The sequence below is a fragment of the Sebastes umbrosus genome, chromosome 1 (assembly GCF_015220745.1).
Source record: "Sebastes umbrosus isolate fSebUmb1 chromosome 1, fSebUmb1.pri, whole genome shotgun sequence".
Taxonomy (NCBI): Eukaryota; Metazoa; Chordata; class Actinopteri; order Perciformes; family Sebastidae; genus Sebastes; species Sebastes umbrosus.
Window position 1 is genome coordinate 16,705,923 of NC_051269.1, and position 26,119 is coordinate 16,732,041.

At 41.0% G+C, this 26,119-nt stretch overlaps 1 protein-coding gene and 1 long non-coding RNA gene across 5 annotated transcripts in view; both read left to right on the top strand.

Moving 5' to 3' along the window:
• The first annotated feature begins 673 nt into the window (after positions 1-673).
• slc12a5a (solute carrier family 12 member 5a) overlaps positions 674-26,119 on the top strand; it is a 176,521-nt gene continuing 151,075 nt past the window's right edge. For 2 of the 4 annotated variants that reach the window (XM_037784979.1, XM_037784986.1), the window contains exon 1: positions 946-1,129. In XM_037784979.1, the coding sequence (XP_037640907.1) occupies positions 946-1,129 (184 nt within the window). Of the gene's footprint in view, positions 1,130-26,119 lie in introns of all 4 variants that reach the window. The other 2 variants (XM_037784970.1, XM_037784962.1) reach the window with 2 other exon arrangements.
• On the top strand, positions 20,241-22,262 carry LOC119497401. Its single transcript, XR_005208911.1, has 2 exons — positions 20,241-20,826; positions 20,860-22,262. It is a non-coding gene; the product is annotated as an uncharacterized LOC119497401 (long non-coding RNA).

The window sequence follows — 26,119 nt, forward strand, 5'->3', positions numbered from 1 at the left end:
TCAACACACTTATCACACATCTTTCAGGTGGGTATATATGTCATAGGCACCTTCATATTTTATGAAAGAGCTTAAGCTGATAAAAAGACCAGCAGTCCCTTAAGTAGAAGGTTGGTGGGTTGATTCCCGGTTACCACTCCCAACATGTTAAAAGTCCCATATTATAAAAAAGTGAGATTTTCATGTTTTTTTTATTATAAAGCAGGCTAAAGTCCTATATAAATACTCTGAAAGTATCGAAACACTCAATCCACAGGTAAATACACACAGCCCGTATTCAGAAACTCTGCATTTGAAACAAGCTGTCAGGATTTCTGCCCATTTGTGATGTCACAAATATACAATATGTAGACGGTTTTAAACATAAACATTCTAAATGTGTCCCAGTTTATTTCCTATTGCAGTGTATGTGAATGTCATCAGCTGGCAGGAAGTAAACATGGACCCAAACTGTTGCCTAGCAACACAATTCTGTTGCAATTCCATTGCAATTCCGTTGCAATGCACTAAAACGGAGCGTTTCAGACAGAGGGTAAATACAGGTATATTCAGGCAGACAGTATGAGGAAAATACTTATTTTTTTTAAACATTACAGCATGTGAACATGTTCTAGTAGAAACACAGAACACAAGTATGAACCTGAAAATGGGCATGATGTGGGACCTTTAAAACGGCGCATCAGCCCCGGATCCAGCGGCTCTAGGACCCGGGTGCTCGGCAGCACCAGACACCGGTTGATGAGAACGGTCCGGTCGGTGTTAACGTTACACATCTAATTACCGGACAAAGAGAGCGGCTGCTCAGCGCCGGTCAGAGTAGTCGGAGGTAAACTTGGTGGACTACAATACCGAGAGAAGCGAGAGCACATTTCTACTGAGCACGTCTTTTGTCCGTCACCGTGGCAATAAGAGCCGTCAGCTTGTCTCACACCGGCGACAGCAACCATGAGCCAGAGGTTCACCGTCTCCAAGAGCGACGGCGCCCGGCGCTCCTCAGACATCCAGGGGGAGGTGAACCAGCTGTTTGAGGGAGACGACCCACCGACCAGCGGAGGAGGAGGAGGAGGCGGCGGAGCGGAGGGAGAGGAGGGCTGTGCCGGTACCGAGGAGGTGGTGGTGGTGCTGAAAGGTAGGAGAGACACACTTCATCCACGCTGCTCGTTAGCTAACGTCATACAGGCTGTATAAGCTAGCAGTCCTGATGCCTGACTCCACATTGTCTGTGGACTGATGTGTGTGTGTGACTTGAATGTGTAATGGCCACATAGGGCACGGTCTGGGCCAGTCCTAGAGGCTCTGCAAAGGGCACAAATGTCCCCCTTTTCACCTGTAATATGTGCATTGTTACAGGTGCATTGTTACAGGTTGCATTGTTACAGGTTGCATTGTTACAGGTTGCATTGTTACAGGTTGCATTGTTACAGGTGCATTGTGCAATATATTGGAAGTTGCATGCATGTTCAAGTCTATGTTTATGTTGAGAGACAAAAAGAGGGTATGTTTTTCTTTGTTTTTGTGTTAATTTTGCATGTTTGCTATACATGCAAATAGGCTATAGTGTTTATTTTTACTACACAAGTCATCAGTGGTCACTCTGAAGGGCATCAGTTAATTTCCTTATAACCTCTCAGTAATCAGACAGTAGCCTATATGCTGATTCATGGGGTTTATTTATACTTTATTATATTTAAGCAGTCAAGATTTCACCCTCTACACATGCTTTGACATGCCACTTGAAACACTGCATTGTTACAGGTGCATTGTGCAATATACGTATTGGAAGTTGCATGCATATCTATGTTTATGTGGAGAAACAAAAAGGGAGTATGTTTTTTTCAAATGTTGTGTTACTTTTGTATGTTTGCTCCCACTGTTGTCATACATGCAAATAGGCTAGTATTTATTTTTACTAGTACACAAGTCATCAGTGGTCACTCTGAAGGGCAGCAGTTCCTTATAACCTCTCAGTAGTCAGACATAAGATAGAGATAAGATAAGATAAGATAAGATGAACCTTTATTAATCCCCAGGGGGAAATTCAGGTGTCAAAGCAGCAAAGGGCAGATACAGAGGTACAGGTGTACAAAAATATTATAAAACAATAAATAGAAATACATAATATACATAGTGAATGAACATAGTGAATGGACATAGCGTGTACCGTCTGTCAATAAAAAAATGTGCTATGTATACTTTCTTATATTTAAGTAGTCAAGATTTCACCCTCTACACATGCTGTGACATGCCACTTGAAACACTTGCATGTGAGCAGCGAAACTACTTGATTCCCTGGTGAAGAAAAGGGAGACGTCATTGTCGAATACGTTTCAACCTTGTGGCGTAGCTTGGTTATACTGTACTAGCATAAGATTTTATTAGGTGATAGCTTGCAGAGTGTGTCACAATTGAATTGTACCCCAGGTTAGTGCATTGGCTACAGGACAATTCCTGTGCTCACCATGAAGGTGAATTTGATCATTCATCATTCATCTCTACAGTTAGGTTATGGCAATTTCCTCCAGTGCGACTCTCTGAGTAGTCCCAGCCCTGTCTCCTGGGATCCAGAGCCATTGTGGTGCGATCCTGTCACCAACTCACCTGAGTGAAATAATCAAGTTCCCGTCAGTCATTGTCTGAATTGAATGCAGCAGTGCAGAACAAATGGTGGCAGAAATTCCCATCAGGCCAGGAACGGAAGCCGCTACCATTACGTATGATTAGCATTAGAAAAAGTGCAGGTCTAGTCAAGTGCAAATAAAGATTTATCTGCAAATGAATCAATACATTTCATGAAGGCTGCCACGCTAATGGCGTTTCAGAATAATTGGCCAAGCTCCCTAGATTCCCATAAATGCTTTTATTGCATCTCTAGGTTTACTGCTCCTTAGTTTCTGTGCTTTGCTGTGAAGTCTGTTACAGTAAAAGTAGGCAAATAGTTTTTGTCAGGAAAGGTCTTTTCTGGAGTTACACAACTACTTTCAGTGATTAGACTTTATTGTATATACTCACCGGATATTTTAGATGTCATCCCCTTGTCTTGACATCATTCCTGTCTCGCCAAGGTCCAGCAGTGTTGAGATTTCCACTATTAAAGCAGCCGGCCACTAAGGTGAGGAATGAAAGCTTTTAATTACCAGTCCAGCACTCCCCTTCATCGCTACAGAAAGCCTTGGAGGTTCAAAACATGCCACCATCTCCTTCCATGCAGGTGAAGTAAAGGCATCCTCAGCATTTCTGAATGCTCCAGCCTACGTATCAATCATTCCTCTAGACATAAAAGATGTCTGTGTGTGTCGGTAGGAACAAACCTCACCATCTCCTTATGTTCCCCTTAAGAGATGGGGAACGCTTTATTGAAGGACTTCCCCTCATATACAGTACGCTCCAATGCTCTCGCTGAGCGGCATCCTTGTGGAGACTAGCGTCTCTGCATCCACTTTGCTGGTTGCCATAGTGACGCAGTGCATTTTCACCAGAGTTGTCTCGCTGTGGTCTTGCGATGAGGTGAAAACACTTCAGATCAAGCAAGTACCATTATGAAATCAATGTCTTGCTGGGATGTCGTGATGTTTTCTCTCTCTCGTGTTTTTGTTCTGTGCGGCTGGAAGTCGTTGTAATAGAACAAAAAGATAAAGCATGGATGAACATCAGATGAGTACACCATAGGCATGAAGCTAATAATGTAGTTAGCATTAGAAATTGTATTGAATAATAGAAGTGCATATAAGGCCTGCATCTATTTTCATTATTAATCAGTTATTATTTTCTTTATTAAATGTTTTGTTAGTAAAATGTTAAAGATTATAGTGAAAAATGTCCATCACAATTTCCCAGAACTGAAGCGACATATTAATATTACTCATTTTATGTGACTAGCAGTCCAAAAAATGCAAAGATATTCAGTTTACGATCACACAAGACAAAGAGAAGCAGACAGTTTCAGAGTCAATATAATTATGCCTTTGTTGGCATTTTCCTGCCAAGTAATAATCCTAGTGTCTACCAAAGCCGCCATTCAGTCTTGTTCTTATTTGAGCTGGCGGTACCAGAGCAATATCTAAATTCTTCCCCATTGGTCTGGACCTGTGATCCTGTTTCTATTGATCCAGAGGGAGGTGTGAGCTCAGTCGGCTCAGACAGCCAATGTGGTTGATGATGGCTGGCTGCAGCAGGAAGGAAGATCCTCGTCTGGCTGCCAAGTGGCCTCTCTGCCCTTGACCTTGCAGTGGTGTAAAGGGATATATCTTCGTTAGATCAGTGGAATGGGCTGCAGATGGGTTCAGAATGGTCCGGGTGTTTCTCATGCTGCAGTTGGCAAAGCAGGGAGGCTTTGAATCCTCCATGACATTCAGAAATCTCATATTTCCAACATTATTATTCAAACCTGCATTCATTGCTTTTTTGACCGCTGATGCAGCACAGCAAGCTTGTAAACACAACCTTGTCATATTATTTATTTGATTAGTTTATTTGACAGGGACAGTGCGCATTGAAATGTATCACCTTTCTAAAGTTAATATGGTGAGTGTAAGCAAACATTCATTATAAGTTGTCTGTCCACCTGATGAATGTAAATTCATTATTCAATTTCTCTCTAGCTCCGTTAGGTCTCCATCAACTCCTGAGGGAAATCTCTGGCACTATAGCTGCTAAATGCTCCAATGTGTTCACCAGTTAGTCGCTAACTTTTTCTTTCTGATGGGGCATACGGTGGATTTATCAGAGCTTTTTTGCAAAAAATACCCCCAAAATAAATGACGCTGATGAGAGCGATGACCGTCAACCAAAACAGTAACGTTGTGAGCTGTAAAACCAAAACAATGAGCTGAAAGAGTGCTGTAGAGCAGGGATATAGTGCAGAGTCACTTGATAATTAGGGCTGTCAAAGTTAACGCGTTAACGCCAACACTAATTTCTTTAACGCATTAACACAACTTGTGATTTCTAAGGTTGTAGCGGGCTATATACTATACATACTATATACTAGCTTTTTGCGGAGGAGGCTAGATAACGCTCCAAACTTACGCTAAATTTTGGCGAGAAAAAACTGCCATGGCCATTTTCAAAGGGGTCCCTTGACCTCTGACCTCAAGATATGTGAATGAAAATGGGTTTTATGGGTACCCACGAGTCTCCCCTTTACAGACATGACCACTCTATGATAATCAGCAAGTCTGGGGCAAGTCATAGTCAAGTCAGCACACTGACACACTGACAGCTGTTGCTACCTGTTGTATGATCTGAGCATATTTGTTATGCTAAATGCAGTACCTGTGAGGGTTTCTGGACAATATTTGTCATTGTTTTGTGTTGTTGATTGATTTCCAGGAATAAATACATACATACATTTGCATAAAGCAAGTATATTTGCCCACTCCCATGTTGATAAGAGTATTAAATACTTGATAAATCTCCCTTTAAGGTACATTTTGAAAAGATAAGAAATGTGCAATTAATTTGCGATTAACTATGGACAGTCATGCGATTAAATATTCGATTGACAGCCCTAATAATAATATGTGGGTTACACATTATACGCAGTGATTTGATCCATTGCTAATATACAAATATTGATTAGAGCAGCTTTAAGATAAGAGTATATGCCTCTCAATCCTTTGGCGTGCTCACTGTAACCGCCTTAGTTAAATGCAGTTTTTAAATGAGTGAGCAGACCTCCATATGTCTGAACTATTTTGGGTGAATTTGGGTGTTCTCTTTCTATAACACCAACTATTACTGATGCACTCCTTGCATGCCTCGACTCCTGCAGTTTTCAGGTTCTACATTATTGTAAGAGCATTTGTGTGTGTGTGTGTGTGTGTGTGTGTGTGTGTGTTTGTGTGTGTGTGTACACTAACTATTGTAGCAGAAGGGCTTGGATCTAAAAACGCAGACATTTGACGTTAATAACCGTTGCCCAATTTGTCCCCAGTGGTTTGGTTCATGAGCAGAGAGGCTGACTTGGCTGAGGTTTAATCTGTGTCAGGATGTTCTGTTTCCTTGTAAGCAAATACAGTCCAGAAGACAATGACACAGCATGGGAGCACAGCGACAACAACACCCATAATCACAACAACAGCACAGCCTAATGACCTCATGACAGCAGCAAGAGAAGATTTCTTTTACTCTATCTCTGAGCGAAAAATGTGTTAGTGTCTTTGCCAACCAATATGTGTAGGTTGATTTCTAAAATGTATTCTGAATCTATATACAGAACTATGTGCGTGTCAAGGAACAAATGGATTACAGCATTACAGGAGCAATTCCCCATGCACTGTCTTTCACTCTAATTTAAACAGTGTTTTACTCTGTTTGTTGTGGTATCATCTCAACCAAAGCAAGAACAGAGCTGAGCAGACCGGTCTGATTATTAAATGATAAAGCTGGCAATATTCTGTATTTTTGTGCTTTTCCATTATCAACAAAACCAAACAATGTTGTCCTCCATCTCTCAGTACTTTCTGACTTCCCTCAGCCAGCTACAACCTCCTAAAAATCACAATGTTGCGTTAATGCGTTAAAGAAATTAATGGCGTTAAAACAAATTTGCATTAACGCGTTATTATCGCGTTAACTTTAACAGCCCTAAAATATATACTTTAATATATAGTTTTTAGCAAACTTATTATTAAACAGTGTATTTGTTGAGGATTATTTTAAACATGTCATTATTATTATTATTCACCCAAATCCGACTGAAATCTGTATCCAGCCGTGGCTGCCAGTGATTGTGCTCCCATGATAATGGTCTGCTGGCTGACCAGACGGAGGATTGTTTGTGTGTTTATTCAGGCATTTCTGCCCCGTGTGCTGTAATGAATGCCATGTAAATAATAGAGAGCCTCTTTGATATGGAGGTGCAGTTCGATGGTGAACACAGATATTGAGTCACAAAGGGCCATTGTGGATGACTCCTATTGTAGGATTAATATAGTGGGGTGGCTGTTTATAGTCACTCCTGGGAAGAGTGCGGCCACCTGATTAGGATTTTTATGGATTATTTATCAACCCCCGGAAAGCCCTGTGTAATCACAGCTTTCCTTGTCATGAAGGGAGAAATGTGATACTAAACATTGCATTTGTTGTTGTTGGCCATCTGTTCACACACAAAAAAGAGATTAGGTTTGAGATGTGAGGTTTCTGTTTGGATAAAAGCAAAATTCTCTATATCTTTGATGTATGTAAATGTATAGGGGGCTACATTGAATGAAAAGGGAAGTGCATTCTCTGCTACTTGTTTATTAGTGTTAACTCTATACCAATTTACCTGTTTTTTCAGTGCAGTCTGTTTGGCATGTGTTGTCATGGTTATCCAGACTTCTTTCCTCCATGCAGCCGTTATGAAGACCCAGGTTATTTGGACTCTGTTAGCTGTCTTGTGTTGCTTTGAAAAATACCCTTATCAAAGTCTAACTGCCAGATACTGCTAATTAGCTGTGGAATTCAGTTTAATTTGAGCCACCTTTGTAACATTGTCTGTAGTGATTGTTATTGCAAAGTAATTATACTATGATATTTAGTCTGCTTATTGTACACGTAGAGAAACAAACACACCTCCTGGTACAAAAGAGTAAACCTAACAGTTAGTATAATTATAGGCTGCTGCTATAAACAATAAGGTAATCAGTCAAAATCTTAGGGTTCATAGCAGTTTAATGGGATTTTAATGATATACTGTATATGAAGATTGCTTTACCTTGGGTCAGCTAGGAAGGTGCACTTTGTGCTCGGCATTGTCCTACTTGAGATTCATAGTGGCACTCTCTTGTCTTGAATCTTTCCCAACCACGCTGGGCTGGGAATTTGAACATGGGAGAATCTTTAATGCTTGACTGGCTGTACCATCTCTGCACATGTTCTTTAACGAATGCTCTCGTGTGTTTGTGTGTGTGTGTGTGTGTGTGTGTGTGTTAGTGTTGTCACGTTACTGGAATTTCTAGCTTCGATACAATACCTTGAAAAATATTAATATGCAATGCCATTTGCGATACCACAGCATTGAGGGAATAACATTTTAGATTCTTATTAAAAGATACATAGCAGTGTGTGTGTGTGTGTGTGCGTGTGTGTGTGTGTGTGTGTGTGTGTGTGTGTGTGTCAATTCGCTGTCGGAGAGAAGAGAGAGCAGAAAGCGCAGCTGGTACCCGTGTATCGATACTGCAGAAAATGAAACCGTTTCAGATATTTAGTATTGATATGTAATGATACTTTGATATTTTTGACAACACTAGTGTGTGTGTGTGTGTGTGAGAGAGTATTTGTGTGTTGTATCTGTGGTGGTAGATGGGGGGTTTGGAGGCGATTGGTTTGTTTTTATAGCACCAGGTCCCTCATTTTATCCAACATCCCAGTTGTGGTCTAACATCTGTCTCTCAATTCCACGCTGTATATGATGCATGTATCTAGGGTTTGTGTCTATGTCATGTGCTCACATTGGAAAAGTAAACTCCCAGTTGTCAGTTTGAATGCTTAATTAGCTTAATTTTGATCGACACTACAATGCAGTGCACAATGAAAATTAAAGGGCAGAAATGAAAAATACATTTTGGATGGTAGTGAGTGAGGAGCATCCTGAAAAACAATAATTAAAGCACTAAATCATTTAAAAAATAATCAGCTTAATGTTTAAATGTATCTTCCAAATATGAAACTGGCAGTAGTTTTCCAAAGTCACCTTTTGATTAACATCTGTTAGCGGACAGTCGGTACAAAACAGTTGAGTGCCTCGGTTTCTTTGACATTAACTGCCAGAAAAATGAACTGTGATGATAAATCTAAATTGTTCAAATTATATACTTTTCTGTGGTTCCAGGAAACCTCTTTAACCTTCCACTTACCTTTCCTTGTCTTCTGGCCCATCTGTCCTCCTGCTGTAATGCCATTAAATGGCTGGAAATTTTCTCTCTCAGAAGAGCCATCGATTTGTAATCTAGCGAGCCATTAAATGCCACGGCTTCTCCGCCATCGTTCACCCTGTTATTCCATTTTTCTGTCAAAGAGGGGACGCATCAACGCAGTGTAGATCAATACAGCTCATACACCATTACCGTATGTCTAGTCCCTATCTCATTTTCTGTTTAAGTTGTATCAAATGATTAGAGCGGGGTTACATTTGTGTGTACAGTTTAACAGGAGAGGTGTGGTGACATTGACTAGACAGCAGAGGGCAGCCAATTTTATGTTTTTATGGTGGGGACGCACAAGACTGATGCCGTATGTGTGTGGGTGCTGCTGAGAGCTTGAGAAATCAGTTTCATTTTTTTGGTCAAGAGGTTTAGGTTTTCACCTATAATACATTAATATACAACAAACATATGTAGTCTTAACAGCTGCTTCTTGCACGTACAAATGTGTTACAGTAAATGCAAATAGGAAGGCTGAATGTGACAAATAAATAATTGCACTGCAGTGACCCAGACAAGTGTGTTTCTCTGCTGAGACAGCAGGGGGCAGTCGAGTCCTAATCAAGACTGCCAGCATCTAGTATATTCCCTTCAGTCAGAATCATGTGGTAGAAAAACCTGATATAAGAGAGGGGGGATCAGGAACCCAGCGAATTACACAACCGTCTGTGTTGTGTGTGTGACCGAAGGTGCGTGTTAAGCATATGGCAAGTGAGGTGTGTGTGTGTTCATGTGTGTGTGTGTGGATGGGAGGAAGAAGAAGTAAGAGAGAGAAAAAGGTAACAGCTCAAGAGGGGGGAGAAAAACCTCCCTTAGCCCAGAAATCCTCGTGCCGTTATGTAACTGTGTCTGCAAACGGGGGGAGGTGTGTGTGTGTGAATATATGTATGTGTGTGTGGTGGGGGATTGGGACCAATTGATAGAAAGTGACAAAATCCTCCTCACATGCAGGCAGGCTGCAGGGCAGACCTCAGTGATACTAACATGGGACGAAGGTGGGGGAGTGGGACCTCAGCGGGGAGAGGTAGAGCATTCCTCCTCTACCACGCAACTCCGATGATGACACATCCATCACAGGTCCACGGATCCAGTAACTTGGACAACCACAGCTCGTTCTCGTTCTGCAACCTTTACACTCAAGATTTTTCTATCGTGTCTGTGTTCTCACATAGTCACTACCATTAACGTCCCACATTGATTCAGCATGTCAGACTGGTTTACAGCATCCTGTAAGAAACGGCCATGAATGTCTTTAGAAAGGGCTTTTACAGAAATGTTCTGAATGTGCTTTTTGTGTGCATTTTGTTTTACTCTTACCTGAAAACGGGTGGGGATGATCATGCATATTTATCATAATATTTACTAGAGCTGAAACAATTAGTCGATTTAAAGGAACAGTGTGTAAAATTTCGAGGGATCTATTAGCAGAAATAGAATATAATATTCATGTTTTCATTAGTGTATAATCACCTGAAACTAAGGATTGTGTTTTCGTTAGCTTAGAATGAGCCCTTCATATCTACATAGGGAGCGGGTCCTCTTCACGGAGTCCTCCATGTTGCTCCTCCATGTTTCTACAGTAGCCAAGAACAGACAAAAAAAAACTGGCTCGAGAGAGCCTTTCATGTTTTTACGTTACCTGAAGGCCACCGTACAGTAGTTCTCCGTTAAGCTTGTGCGGTAATGAGCCGCAGAGTGCAAAACCGTGGTACCGCCAGCCGCTGTCTGACTTCCGTTGCTCCTAAAGTAGTGTTACTATGGTAAGGATGGCCTCTGAGCGAAGTGTACAGTGTTACCACGGTTTTTGCACTCGCCGGCTCACGTTACCTCAGTCTTGGAAAGGGAGGAGTGAGCGGAGGAGTATTCAGTTGGTTGCAATCTGCAACCACACCACTAGATGCCACCAAATTCTTCACACTGTACCTTTAATTGATTAGTCAGTTGACAGAAAATTAACTGGTAACAGGTTTCATGAGCATAAATGCCAAAATTTAATGGGTTCAGGCCATTCAAATATGAATATTTACTTTTTTTGTGTTCGACAAAATTTTAATTTGGAAACTTGGATTCTGGGAAATTAACACGGACGTTATGAAAATTTCCTGAGCGATTGATAAAAAAAATAAATGGCAGACTAATTGATAATGAAAATAAATGTCGTCTAACAATAAGATGTTACCATTAAAGCCTAGAGAGACGAATATTCCTCTGCGTGAGGTTGTCTGGGACTAAACGGACAAATGATAAATGGAATCGAATTTGAAATTTAATGTATGTATTATGTAATGTAATTCCTGTGATGACAGTCTATCTCAGCCCATCTCTCCTCCTTTTCCATCGCCTCTCAGTGACTTGACTGTTTGTACGTTTGATTTTTTTGCGTTGCATGTGTCACAGTTGGCATATTATGGCATTGCAGTTAGTTTCATCACCCGAATTTATTTATTAGCCCTGTGGGATCCGCCTTCTCTCAGCTCAACACCGTCAGGATCTGTGGGCAGCCAAGTCTCTCAGGACTCTTCTGCTCACATTTAACAGCTGAACCCAGGGGGGGACAATTCACTAAACACTGTTGTGTAGCAAAGTTTACGGTAATATTTCCCACCAAAAATTCTTGAGATACCAAATGGAGCAATGACTGGGGACAAGATTATTATTAATAGGTCAGTATGATAATTTATTCGACATAGGTTGGAGAATATATCACTGCCACTAGAATGTAATAGCTGTAGAGTTATGGTGTGTGTGTGTGTGTGTGTGTGTTTGTTATTTCGGTCTGATTTTGAGAGCAGAACACGCTCCAGCTACTGAGGCAATGGAGGCAGAGAGCAGCGGGCCAGAGATGCAGGTCATGGATCCCCATGGGGCTGGGCTGGTATTCAGGAATTATACCAGGCCTTCCTGTCCCTCAGGACCGCTGCACTGTGTTCTCTCTCCCTCCATTTCTCTCTCTCTCTGGCTGGGAAACAATTTGGGGCTGAGGCGTTTGGGTTTTTTGAAAAGGTGAACTCTAAAGGAAGATATATGATGTAAGAGTTGTGCCACTAGCTAAATGAATTTTAATTATGTGCTTTCCATTTGAATTTTGTGTTGTGAATTTTAGTAATGTTTTTTGGCTGGCTGGCTACCAGGCAAGGTGCCATAGTGACAGGAGGGAGAAGGATGGGCCTTGGCCCCATGTGTGCGCCTCACTGGAGTCGTTCCACCGGCCCGGTTCCCTCCACAGTCCACAGGTTCTGTCAGCTCGTTGCGCTCGGTCGGTTGGTACACGCTCTCCATCACCATTACCATGCATGTCAATGCTGTGGCGCAATGTCAAGAGGGTGACTGCAGAGCGGGCCTGGGTCAAAGAGGATTTCCAAATATTTCGTATTGTCTTACAGTACATGCATCAATTATGTTTGCCACAAGGGCAATAAAAGGAGATGTTGGCAATTAATATCTTATCTGAACACAGGACTTCAACCTGGAGACCGGTGTTCGAGACTGGTGTTCGTGTTCCAAAGTGTTGTTGAGTTATTTCGAAGTTAGTAACGTCTGTGGCGTGTTTTCCGCACTTATGTTACGTTGTTTCCATATGTATTTTACTTAGTTTCTGTACTTATTTTAAACCCAACCGTGATATTTTTCCCAAACTGCGGACGTTTGCGTGGCATGCTGTTATTGTTTTGTAAAAGTTATTCTAAAGATAAGGGGGGGAGGCGGCACTGTGGTGCAGTGGAGGGTTAAGGTAAGAGTGTGTGGAGTTTGCATGTTCTCCCCGGGGTTAGCGTGGGTGTTCTCCGGCTTCCTTAACATGCAGGTTAGATTAATTGTTGACTCTAAATTGCCCGTAGGGGTGAATGTGAGCGTGAATGGTTGTCTGTCTATGTGTCAGCCCTGAGATAGATCTGTCAAGGATGTACCCGCCTTCGCCCAATGTCAGCTGGGATCGGCTCCTCTTATCTTATCTTATCTTATCTTATCTTGTCTTGTTGCCCAAAACACTGTTGTGTTGAACTGCAATGTGCAATGTTGACTCACAGTGGGTTCGGGAAGTACGGGAAGTAATTTGAATTACTGATGATATCAAAAACGTTGCTGAATGCAGTATTGAAAATGTATTTAGTATTTAATAGTTCAGAACAGTACACATTTGCAGTACATTAATAAAGTAAATTTTATGACAAATTTTACTCCTCAACAACAGAATCTGATAGTTTGCTGCTGTGCACAACAACTTTTTAGGTTGTAAATTCATGTTCATAGTTATTTTTTTCATAATTAGTGAACATTTTTATATTAAAGAAGTGTACTGTGTATTCGTGTATGTGATTCCACAACACTAATGAGCTCCATACTGCTTCTGCTTCTCCCATTACTTTAATCACTTTAAGTTCTGAGTTTGATTTTAGTTATCTGCTTAAGCACGACATTATTACATAGTGTTTGTTATAGTGGGCTTTTATTTATTCATGTATTCATTTTATTCAAATTAGGCTTCACGGAATTGAAACAAAATCCCAAAATACCCTTTGCAAGCAGCACTCTGCACTTTGTATGCATGTACACACATGCATGTTGCCACAGATGGATGCACAAACACATGTACACATAGTCAGTGCTCTAACAATAGCAACTGCATAAATTGTTTACTTTAAATCTAGTAGAATACACTTGCAGGGTTCAACATGAAGTTTTTTCTGGGAAAGTGGGACAGAAACCTACTTGCTCAAAGCGAGTTTGTACTTGCCCCTATACAAATTGTTATATTTATTAGCGGTTACCAAATAACAACAAAGACCTTGTTGACTATGTTGTTGACTATGTTAATCATTTCATTTTTATTTAAGTAAATTAATCTGGAGTTTCGCCCACATCCTATAATGCCACGCACCTAAACTCCTATTTCCAGGATAATTGAAATGCGCTTCAGCTCATAAACTCTGTCTTTATCCGCCGCCATTTTCTTGCAAGTGCCCGATCGGTACTGCACATGTGCAACTCTCAACAGAAAAGGAAGCAAGATGGCTCACTCTTTAGCTACTTACATCATCACCTCCGGAAATATCAATGTGTTTAATTATTTTTTTACCACTTACCCGATTGGGTAAGTGACTTACTAGATTTACTATCCCGACGAGGTATTTTACTTGCTGGGCAATCGGACAATGCTTATTGTTGAGCCCTGGTTGGTATACTGTATAGCTTACTTCTGCCTGTAGACTTAATCCATTGTAGCTCCGCTCTGCTCCACTCACCTTTAGCTTTTAGCCAACTCTTAACAATAATTTTATGATTCACAATGCTTTTAACTTCACTTGTAAGTTAGTGAAAGTACAGTACTTAGTAAAGTAAAGTACTTCTGATAAAATACAACAAAAGATTGTGAAATGTTGAGTATTGTTTTCTGTCAAAACATGTTTTTGGACCTATTTAAATTGATTTTAATTTCAGTATACTGTATAACCAAATTACAGACAGATACCAATAGGTATACATAGATCTTTAACTTAACTTAACATGAAATTTCATGGTGTGAATCAACTACTGTGAGCTTTTGAAAACTTTATGTTTAGCTGTTTTATAAGCAACCTCAGTTGCTTATAAAACATTACAGCATCTATGACATCTTGCAAGCTTTTACTTTTGTTTTCACATGAAGCGCTTTTCTTACATAACTTGGCCCACAATGTCTGCTGCCTTCAACCACTCTATAAACTTCAACATCTGAGTTAAAAAGATGTTAATGTGACTTGACAAGCGTTGTGCTTTTGGATAAAAATAATGTGTTTTTTTTCTTTTAGACTCCAGCAGCACCGAGCTACTTGATTTTGTTTCAACAGAATAAAGAGGACAGAGTATGACATCATGTGCTGTAATCGCTGTTTTAAATAACTTACTACAGCATACATTTGTGTCAGCTCATGGCAATAGAAACACATAATAACATCAAACTGCGTAGGATGCCAAGCAACAAGACACATGAATAATAAACATAGCAACCATGATAACACATCATATTCACCATCAATTGTTGATATGGCTCCCATCCTCCCCGCCCCATAAATGTCATATCTCAGCAACTAAGAAGCTTCGGCTTCCCTGATGTATTTACCACTTTGGTGGGTTGTTCATGTGTGCTCAGCTTGTACTGTAATTATGATAGATATTTCCAAGAGCATTTGAAGACTTCAATGATGCATTCATGCAAGATGGAGAAACGTGTAATTTCAAGCTTTAAGGTGAGCAAAATTACATTACAAAGTGACAAGTTGGATTCAAAGAATGTGAATGTAAAACCGTTTAAAGCTGGAAACAGATCTCAACATTATTGAAACCTACAAAGAATAGATGGCACACACATAAAGACTGTCTCTACCACCATGGCTGACAGAAAGGCGCACATAGTGAATGACTGGAAAACAGGTAGACTAAGCTGTGTCTCAAATTGGATACTTCTGTTAGTACACTTTCATGTAGTACACAGTGCACACTGTACTTACTTATGTCGTGCGTGAATTTTCGACTGGGTAGTGTTGTATCAAATTGCACATGGTTGTTGTGCACTCAGACGGATAAATTATCCCAATAATGGCTTCTTTCCGACTACAGTATAATGGTACTGAGTGAAAAAACCCCATATATAACTTAAATTTGTATAGTTTGGTGTTCCCCGTTTCAATCGCAACCGCTGCAGCTTCCTCGCTCGCCATTTTCACAAGTTTGAAATAGTTTGGTGGTCACTTCCCTTCCGTTACGTAGCAAAGATGAAGACCGCTGAGGGTGAGAAGGGTCCAGAGTTCCACACTTAACGTTTTGACCGTTTTGAGTACAACATCGGGGTACTTACAGTGCACTGCATTTTGCCATATACTACCATACTCAGTGTGAACGCACTTGTGCACTCAAAATAGTAAGTGTAAGTACAGAAGTGTGTGAATTGAGACACAGCACATGATTAGAGTTAGGTCGCTAGCCAACCCCCCTCTACCTAGAATGAGCCGTTTATATCTACATAGGGAGCGGGTCCTCTTCACCTGCCAGCTGCCATGTTTCTACAATAGCCCAGAACGGACAAACCAAACACTAGCAATTTTATATAGCTTGCAATCTGCAACCTCGCCAATAGATGCTGCCAGATCCTACACACTTTAAAGTCATTTTTTAAGCAAAAATGTCCCAAAACATCACTGGTGACAGCTTCTCAAAATACAAATATTTGCTATGTACAATAATAATAAAGTGAATGCCTTTGGGTTTTGACTGTTGGTTGAAAAAAAAAATACAATTTGATAATGATAAAGAATTTGTATTGTTTTCTGACATTTTATTGACCAAAATATCAGAAAATAGTGAAAAACGCAGATCGCAACTTCTCAGACACCATGGTGACATATTTAGATTCTTTGTTCTGTCTGATCAACAGTCCATACTGTAAAACAAATATAACAAATTCAGAGTGATATACACAGACAAAAGCAGCAAATCACATTTAAGAAGCTGATATCTTTTTGCATCTTTTGGCATTTTTGCTTGAAATATCAAAAATTGTTATCAAAATAGTTTAACCAGCCCATTAATGGTAATGTGGTATGTAACATAATGGTGACAATTTGCCTTTTGTGGAAAGATTTGCAAGATCCTTATTCTACCCTAACCCTCTATTCATCCATTCATCTCTTCTCTACAACTGCAAGTTTATTTCGACACATGGCCACTATCTACTTTGGTAATCGGCCCCAGAGTTGCTTTAAGAGTGGATTGAGTCATGACAAGCCATTAATCCTCTCCCTTTCTTTCCCTCTCTGTCGTTTGCTCTCTTTTTCACCTTCCCTCTTCATGTCACCGTGACCTTCCCTTTATCTGCCTGCCAAAAGCTGAGTGCTTCTGGAGTCGCTGTAACGGCGAGTATTTGAAGAATGCACATTATGATCCTCTTGTCTCCGCAGTCATTTGTTTCCCCGCCATGTGCTTGTTGTCGGCCAGGTAAACTGCAGACAGCTCTGCCCCGTGCGCGCGTGATCTATCTTTATCATATGTCCACCTGATGTGTATTTAACGTCCGCTCTCAATCATTTTTAACTATGATTTTCACACATAGCACTTTTTCACCTGCATCCAAATCCTCTCTCTTTTCTAACCCACCTCTCCCTCCCTCCCCTCTCCTCCTCGCGTTATGTTCATTCAGCTCGGGGCCACTTTGCCTGTCTGGCCCGCTGAATGGATGGCAAAAATCACCAGTGTGTGAATGGGTGTTTGGTTGGCTTGCTTTGTTAATGGTGTGTGGAGAGGATGATAGGTAGGACTGCTCTGCCTGCATTTTGTGAGTGCAGTCACGGGAGCGTACAGATGTGTGTTGCTCGTATAGCGGACGGGGATCAGGAATGTCTCTGTGAATAAAAGAGGTGAAAAGAAAAGTGAAATACTGACATCTTGGATTTTAGCCATTACCACCCCCCTCTCCTCCCTTCCCAATTGTCAGCAGCGTGAGCTATAAAGCTAGATGGATGTCAAATAGGTTTTGTTGTGCCTCTCTCACACACACACTCCGTCACACTCCAGGTTTCCTCTCCGTTCTCGCTGCGATCCTTCTTGTTCCCTTTCTCCCTCTTGATAAAGTCTCTTTTTGCCTCTGCCGTTACCCCTTCTGTATTTTTGACTCTCTCTCTTTCCTCTCCTCTCTCTATCTTTCTTTCTCTCTCTACCCACCCCCTCACTCTTACACCCTCTCTCCCCTTGGTTTTGGTGCATTGCAGTGGCTCCACCACCACATTGGAGACACAACAGCCTTGGCAAACGAGGTCTCTCTTTCTCTCTCTATCACTTTCTCTCTTACACGTTTACACACACACACGTGGACAAACACACACACACACACTTTCTACTTTCTATTCTCTTGTTTTAGCCCCAATTTTCCCATCTCTTTCACTTCTGTACTCTCTCAAGGCTTATCGAGAGCGAGAGACAAAGCTTCGAGAATGAGCCGAACAGTAACCTCAACCATTTCCATATCAAAAAGCCGCACAAGATTTGAAATAAAAGGCACAAACCCAATCCTTTGCCCTCATTCTCGCTAGGAAGACTTGCAGATTTCCATATGCACACACACCACAGCCTTCAGAAGCCCCGCGCGCAAACGGTTGCAAGGCAACCACCTCTTCAGTTTTCATATGATGGATTGCTCTGTTCTGGGGAATAAAGACACTTCTTAGATCTCGGGAGGACAAAGACTTTGTAAGATTCGCTGTTTGTGTCATCCATCACACCTGAATAGACTACCAGGCGAGGGGCACTGCGCTGTAGGAGGTGACTGTTATTGTGTCATAGCATCAATCCAGTTCGGCTCTGTGTCGTTCCTGATCTGCCAGCGCTGATTAAACATACATTTGATGAGGGATTCTGATCCAGTATTCTCAGCTGGATATACCAACAAACCAACAAAAGGATTTCAGTATTGCGCTCGCAGTATAATGATCTCACATCTTTTAACACCTCTGAGTTGTTTCATATGGTTCTACCGAGGTGTCACTGACTTTATGTGTAAAAAAAGAAAATGACTGAAACACATTCAGATGATGCTGCAACAGGTCATTATATGTCTTTCTTTACCTGCCGCGACAGCAACACTGGTATTTTTTTCACCTTGTGAGTCCGTGTGTGTTTGTCATCATTTTAAAATATGGTCCTGGAGACACCTACTGTAGCAGGAACTACCACACAGGCGATTTTGAGTACTTCGCCAGGTGTATTTGTCTGTGGACAGATTTAATCAAGATGCAGTCATGAAACTTTACAGATGTGTAGTACAGATCAAAATGAAGGTCGAGTTTGAAGATGGGCGTGGTCCGAGCAACAACATAGTAACATATGTTACAACTACAGTACAATACCTTCCACACACAGAAAACAGACATAAAAGTCAACCTACTTTTTCTCTACATTTATATAAATACCGACTCAACCAGTGGACAACCTCCAGGTCTGAGAAGTGAAGCCAATGAGGAAGTGCCTTAAACCTGCATTCTCTCTAACAGCCAGCAGGGGGCGACTCCTCTGGTTGCAAAAAGAAGTCTGATTGTATAGAAATCTATGCGAAAATGAGCCTACTTCTCACTTGATTTATTATCTCAGTAAACATTGTAAACATGAGTTTATGGTCTCAATCGCTAGTTTCAAGTCTTCATCAATACAGCATGATGTTCATATAGTAAATTATGGTCCCATTCAGAGTCAAATAGACTATAAACAGGGTATACTTCAGGGCGTGGCTACTTTGTGACTGACAGGTTGCTACCACGCCGTTGTCCGATCTGGGAGTTGTCCGTATTTCCGTCTTTAACCCTTTCACAGTATGTTTTCAGTTCATGAAAGTTAATTATGACCTTTTTGGTTTATTAGTCAAGTCATGTCAGGTCAAGTCAAATTTATTTCTGTAGCACATTTAAAACAACATGAGCTGACCAAAGTGTTTTACAGACATAGGCAGAATAAAAACAGGTAAACAGAGCAGATAACAAAATCACACATATCCACAGACAGAGACCAAGATAAAATCCATGAGTAAAAGACGGTAATAAGCATTTATAAAAGTCCAATTAGTAATCACAATTTAAGTGCATTCAAAAGCCAAAGAAAAGAGGTGGGCCTTGAGCTGTGCTTTGAGAGACCCCGTAGAGGGAGCAGATCTGATGGGGAGAGGCAGTTTGTTCCACAGACTGGGGCCCGCAACTGAGAAGGCGCAGTTGCCCCTGAGCTTCCACCGAGCCAGAGGGACGATCAGAAGTGACTGGTTGGATGACCTGAGTGACCTTGGTGGGGTATAGAGAGTTAAAAGGGCAGATAGGTAGGAGGGAGCCGATCCATGAAGTACTTTAAAGACAAATAATAAAGTCTTAAAATGAACTCTTAAAAGTGACAGGGAGCCAGTGGAGGGAAGTGAGTACGGGGGAAATATACTCATGTTTCCGGAAACTAGTTAAAAACCTTGCAGCAGCGTTCTGCACATACTGCAGACGTGACAATGAAGACTGGCTGACTCCCATGTAGAGGGAGTTACAGTAGTCAAGGCGAGTGGTAATAAAATCATGGATTACTTTTTCACAGTCTCGGAAAGATAAAAAGGGTTTTACTTTTGCAAGGGTTCGCAGTTGGAAGAAGCTGCCTCTCAGCACGGAGTTTATCTGTTTATCAAACTTAAAAGCAGAATCAAAAATCATCCCGAGGTTTTTTTGCTACAAATATCTTATTCAGTGTCCGGTTGTACTTAGCTCTACCCTCTCGTGTCACTTCAGTTTGCAAAAAAACTGACATGGCTACGATCAAATTGACGAACTCGAGGCTTCAAAACGGCAGGCCTCAAACCAATTGGTGACGTCAGGGTGACTACGTCCACTTCTTATATACAGTCTGTGGACTCAACAGGTACATAATTGTCTGTAATTTTCCCCAACACCTTCTATTTTAGACACCCAACACCTTCTACTCCTCTCTATTTTAAGAGAATTTTTTTTTTTCACAAGTGATAATTTGTTTTATGAAATAATAATAATACCTGCAAAAAAGATGGCTAACATGTGCTTGTGTTACTTATTTGTATGTCTCTTCTGTTGTCCTTAAAACAATTTATACATCACAGTGACGTTCTGAGTGAATTATCTGCCTCCTAATCCAGCCTGTCGTCTTCATGTTCACTCAGCATTACAGAAATTATTTTAGTTTATAAATTATTAAGGAAGAGGGCTGGAATTAATGTCCTTCATCAGGTCATAACCGGGGAGAGTATATGATTAGTCATATAAAGTCATTACAAACCACAAAAAGAGAAATGTAAAATCAGGAAAGCGTCACACAGGAGTGAACAGCGTATTTGTTGGGGATTATTTTCAGTTGTGGATTAATACACATTTGGTGCTCTAGTGATTATTTACAGCAGCAGGACGGTGTACGTGGGATCAGCTCAGAATAAACTACAGAGGCTGCGTTGATCATAATGAAGGAACATGTCAGACGGTGCCACAGTGTGGCTCACTGGTCCATTGAATAGAGGAATATGTTATATTAGACTTTAGCTTCACAAGCAATACTTGTTAGCAGGATCAATTCATTGCTAGTTTTGATCTATATAAGGAATATGAAATATCGCCAGCCTTATTAGCCTTCAGAACAGACAAGAAACAGGCACATGATGTGATAATAACTGGTCTAGAATCAGTTTGTCCCGTTCTTAAAGGCAGTTAGCAGCACATTAGCCCACCCCTGCTACAGAAGCATGCAGGTCTGGATGAAGCAGACCCTGTGAAGCATCTCTCGTTATAATCCAAGCTATTTAAGGCTAACACTCCCACTTGTGAAAACCCAAAGCCGAGCCTGTGATTTAGAATTCCATGCATGCGTTATGTAATGCTTTTGTCTTTCATGCTTGAACTCCTCTCCAGGCACAGGCATAGTTTATTAATGAAAGGGATTGCATGATTGGGGGGTTGGTTGTATGTGTGTGTGTATTTGCATCAGTGAACAATAGTTTGTCGTATCTGTGTGTGCATGCCTGTGTGGGCAGAGCGAGTGTACTATTATGTGTGTCTGCTGCTCACGTGTGTGTGTGTGTGTGTGAGTGGGAGGAGATAGTGGGGATTCCTGTGCACTTGACATGAGGAGCATGACAACATGGCCACCCACGACCATGAAAGGTCAGGGTTTGTCTTCCCTGAAGACCGTATAATGGCCTGTCACAGTTTGCACGGATTACCCTCATATGCCAGCTGACATATGTGACATGTTGTGTGCGCTGACTGAGAGGCCCACAAATTGTAGCCAAGTGGAGACTAATAACCGAGAGTTGTTATTCACTATATTGTAGAGATGACAAAGTAGAATTGTGCTGTTGTACACTAAGTGTTGTTGTCCTGTTTCTTCTTGTGAATTATTCAGACTTCCTGTCTTGTTGAAGTTCAAAATTCAGTGAGTAAAATCTAAAAGTAAAATATGACATCACTTGTCTTTCTAACAGCAATCCAAGGTTGCAGAGTAAAGCCGTGTTTGCCTCATAAAAAGAAATCTTTTTAAGAGTTTTTCTTTCTTTTTTGGAGGGTTAAATAATGTTCACTGTCTCTGTGTGCATGCAGTCTTAGAAATAATTTGGGGCATGCATTGTGTCTGTTGCAGGTCGAACTCGCATTGAGTAGACCAGGCTATTTTTATACACCGTTCATAGCTATACCTAAGAAAAAGTAGTCAATTCATACGTAATCCACGTAATTGTGAACCAGGAAGTATAAAGAGAGACAAATGCTGTGTAGGGAGGTAGTCGGGGTGGACAGGTGGGTCAAAAAAACAACGGACTTGCGTCCAGGAGACCGCTGTTCATGTCCCGTGTGAAACTAGAAGTCAACATCGATTTATTTGTCATGTAACTTTTGTACTTAAGTTACACCACTTCCGGTGTTATTTTAACCCAAACCACGATCTTTTCCTAAAGCTTACCAAGTAGTTTTGTTGCCTAATCCTAACCAAGTTGATCTTTTCCTAGGCCTAACTATTTGTGTTGCCTAATCCTAACCAAATTGATCTTTTCCTAACCTAACCAAGTATTTTTGTTGCCTAATCCTAACCAAATCGATCTTTTCCTAACCTAACCAAGTATTTTTGTTGCTTAATCCTAACCAAATCAATCTTTTCCCAAACCTAAGTAATTTTGTTGCCTAACCTAATCAAGTATTTTTGTTGCCTAATCCTAACTAAGTCGATCTTTTCCTAAACCTAACAAAGTATTTTTGTGGCCTAATCCTAACCAAATCGATCTTTTCCCAAACCTAAGTAATTTTGTTGCCTAATCCTTACTACGTTTTTTTGTTGATTAATCCTAACCAAGTTCATCTTTTCCTAAACCTAACTAAATAGGTTTATTTTGAAAAGACTGGAGCGGAAATTGACACGTCACATGTTGCTGGACATTCATAGGAAAACGCACAAAACATGAGGTATAATTTTTCGTAAATCGTACGAACAGTTGTATGAGGATACGTTGAGTAGACACATGTCATGTGCTCGTCTGTTGTCTGAAATAGTTTAACTTTTCCTATTTGTACTAAAAACTCAGATCAAGTCAGAAAAAGGCTACCCTCTCTTGCTGGTCTTTATGGATTTTGTGTGCATTTACTGATTTGAGTCGAAGCAATGAAAAATGATGTGATTAAAAAAAAAATTCAAGACAGATTAGAGCACAAAAGGTCACCGATGAGGAAATGCATTACGTAAGCTTTGATCAATGGATCGTCGACGCTTTTACATCGAGCAGGTCCAAGTGCTCATCCGCTTCTAACTTCTGGGTCAAATTAATACATGCCCCGCGTTCTTGTCAGCAGCTTATGTTGAAGCTGTCATCCGCTATCTCCGCCCGTCTCTCAGCCCAGAAGTGGAGGCCTGTCTTGGCCAGGGTTGGGTTTTAATTGAAATTGATTTTGTCTCCAGCGAAGGAAGCTGCTGTAATAGATAGGCAATGTCGCGGAGCTGCCTGCAAATCTCCCATCGCGTCCTAATGCTTTTTGAAGGCTCATAAGTCTAGAATTGTGCAAAACAAAGCCTCTCTTGTTAACCTGCTCTTATGACAGAAAAATACACACAGACGCATGTTCGAGCACCAAACACATCCCTCATGAAGCCACGACTATTGCATTTTATGTTCATTGCCACTCATTTACATCATTTGTTTGCCTCACTTGCTGTGTAAACATCTAATGAAGCCATTATTTCAGCTTTATCTGTTCCTTCGCTGCTCTCGTTTTATTACCTTTCTCCACTGTCTCTCCATCTCCCTCTCTCTCTCTTTATGGCGTGACTATTCACCGTCTGTGTAGGTGTGTATCAGTGGAAAATTGCTTCTTTTTTTTTTCCTCCCTTCAAGTGGGAAAGCAGTGACGAGGCGTTGAAGTGCGTGGAGGCTTGTCCTTCGGCATTAGGCTTAGATTGGCCGAGTGCAATTGTCCGGGCTGTTTGTGTACACCTCTAATTGAATTGAGCCAGACCAATTGAACCCCCAAACTGCTTTCTATTGAGTCAGACGAGGAGATGAGTGCATTTGTCACTTTTCCTGCCGCGCTGAAAAGATAGTCACTCGCTCTTCCTCATACCAGGTGTTACGCTCCCCGAGGCAGGTCAACACTGAATCAGTACCAGGGGTGCTGCCATTGACGGGTTTCCACCCTGACACCTCAGCGAGCTCAACACACAAAAAACGCTCTTTCTTCACGGCTAAAGGTCTTGTTAGCCCTAATCTCCTACACAGCCCCGTGCTATGGCTTGGACGGTTGAATCCCAATACTGGTCAAACATTTTGTTTTCTCGTTCCTGTGAGAGACTTTGGCAGAGGAAAAAAGAAAAAAAATCCCTGTAACGAGAGGTTCACATATTTCTTCCTCTCGGCTTTTCTCACCCATTATCCAGAGAAGGAAACCAGCGTCAACGTCACAGTGTGCTATTAATGGATATGCCTAGGATGCCGTGTAGTCAAGGAAACCATTTAAAATAGATGTTTCTTTATTTCTTTATTTATTTTTACACAGAGGAAGGTTTCTGTGAGCTCAGAGTGGGACTGAGCTGAGTGATGCATGCAAAAGATGAATCTGATAAACGGTGTTATCTTGATATTTAAAACTACTTCACGAGAGCTCCTGAAGATTTCCTTACCGCCCGATGGCTTAGCAGGGTTCAGTGGAGTCCCTTTCGCCTCTGACTTTTGCCGGTCTGATTTGGCTTCTCCTTGGCAGCGAATGCAATGTGGGAGAATTAGTGATTCATCTCACTACTGTGGTATCTATCTGGCTCAGTCATAGAGCAGCAGTACACAAACTAGCCTACTCTCATCCTGTGTGTAGGATCCCGGCTCCAACGTCACACTGTGAGAGCTGAACCTTCAGAACAAATCAGAGATATTTAGTTCTGTCTGTGTAAAGCTAAGTAGAGTAATGTCAAACTATTGCTGTGGAAAATTAAATAAATTTTTAGTATTTATTTATTGGGAGGTTGCAACTTTCTTTCAGATAAAGTTTTATTAATTTTCATTTTTAATAGGGTTGTCAAAGTTAACGTGCTAATAACGCTTTAACGCAAATTTGTTTTAACGCCGCAAATTTCTTTAACGCAACTTAGGATTTTTAGGAATCCGTTGGTACCAACCATGTCATATTAGCTTGATGCGAAATGACAAATCTCCCTTTAAGGTACATTTTGAACAGATACAAATTTGCGATTAATTTGTGATTATTCATGTTGAAATATTTTAATCAATTGACAGCCCTGATTTATTTTAAAAATGCTATTTATCCAGTTAAGATAAAACCAGAAGAAGTGTTCATTAGGTTCATTATCTTTTCCTTACTGCCCACTGTCTATAATTTTGTGCCCCACTCATGTACAGTAGAGTAAATGTCATGCCTCAGACCTTCCACCAGCTCCTCTTCAGGCTGTGTTTATCATCCCTGAACAAACACAAGTTAATTAATGAAAGAATAATTAGCAGCACTAATTAGCGAGCTGTTAAAATCTCTGAAAGTGCATTTGTCCGACTCGGACACTCCTCACACCTCAAAATAATTTGGTTTGTGCTTTCCCCCTCGTGGACGTATAAGAGGCTTATGCATTTGCCAAACATTGATTTGATATTCTCCGCTGACACGTGCACGCTGTGATGGTCATGCTTGTAATCCTGTTGGCTAAATATGCTTAGCTGTGAAAGCAGATTAAGACGTGGCTGTGTTTTCTTGGCCAGATATTCCCAGTGGCCCGGGTGATCTAAGCAAGAGCTTTGAAACATCTGTCCAGTGTTGTTGTGTTTAAGCATGACCTATGGCTGATGTTCAGTCATGGCAGCATGCAGGTTCCCATAGTATGAAAACATATAAGCATCAATCATGTTACTGGCACTCCTTGTAACTTCAGATATTGCCTCATCAGATTCAGATGTTTTCTCCAGTATCAAAGTAATCCAGCTGATATTGTCTTCATGGTTGCAGTGCAAAGGAACTGCTAGCAGCTAATGCAGCGTGACTTTTCATGGTGCAGATTACCCAAAATATAAAATTGGCTAAAAAAGCATGGAGGTGTACATAAGGAAGGTTAACCCTCGATAACTTTTGAATAAGATTGTCAGTTTTCACCATTTTTTTTCCTGTGCAGTGCAGGATAAAAGCTCGACTGATGGACATTCTGTTATTTTTCAGCTTATGATCCACATGCATGTG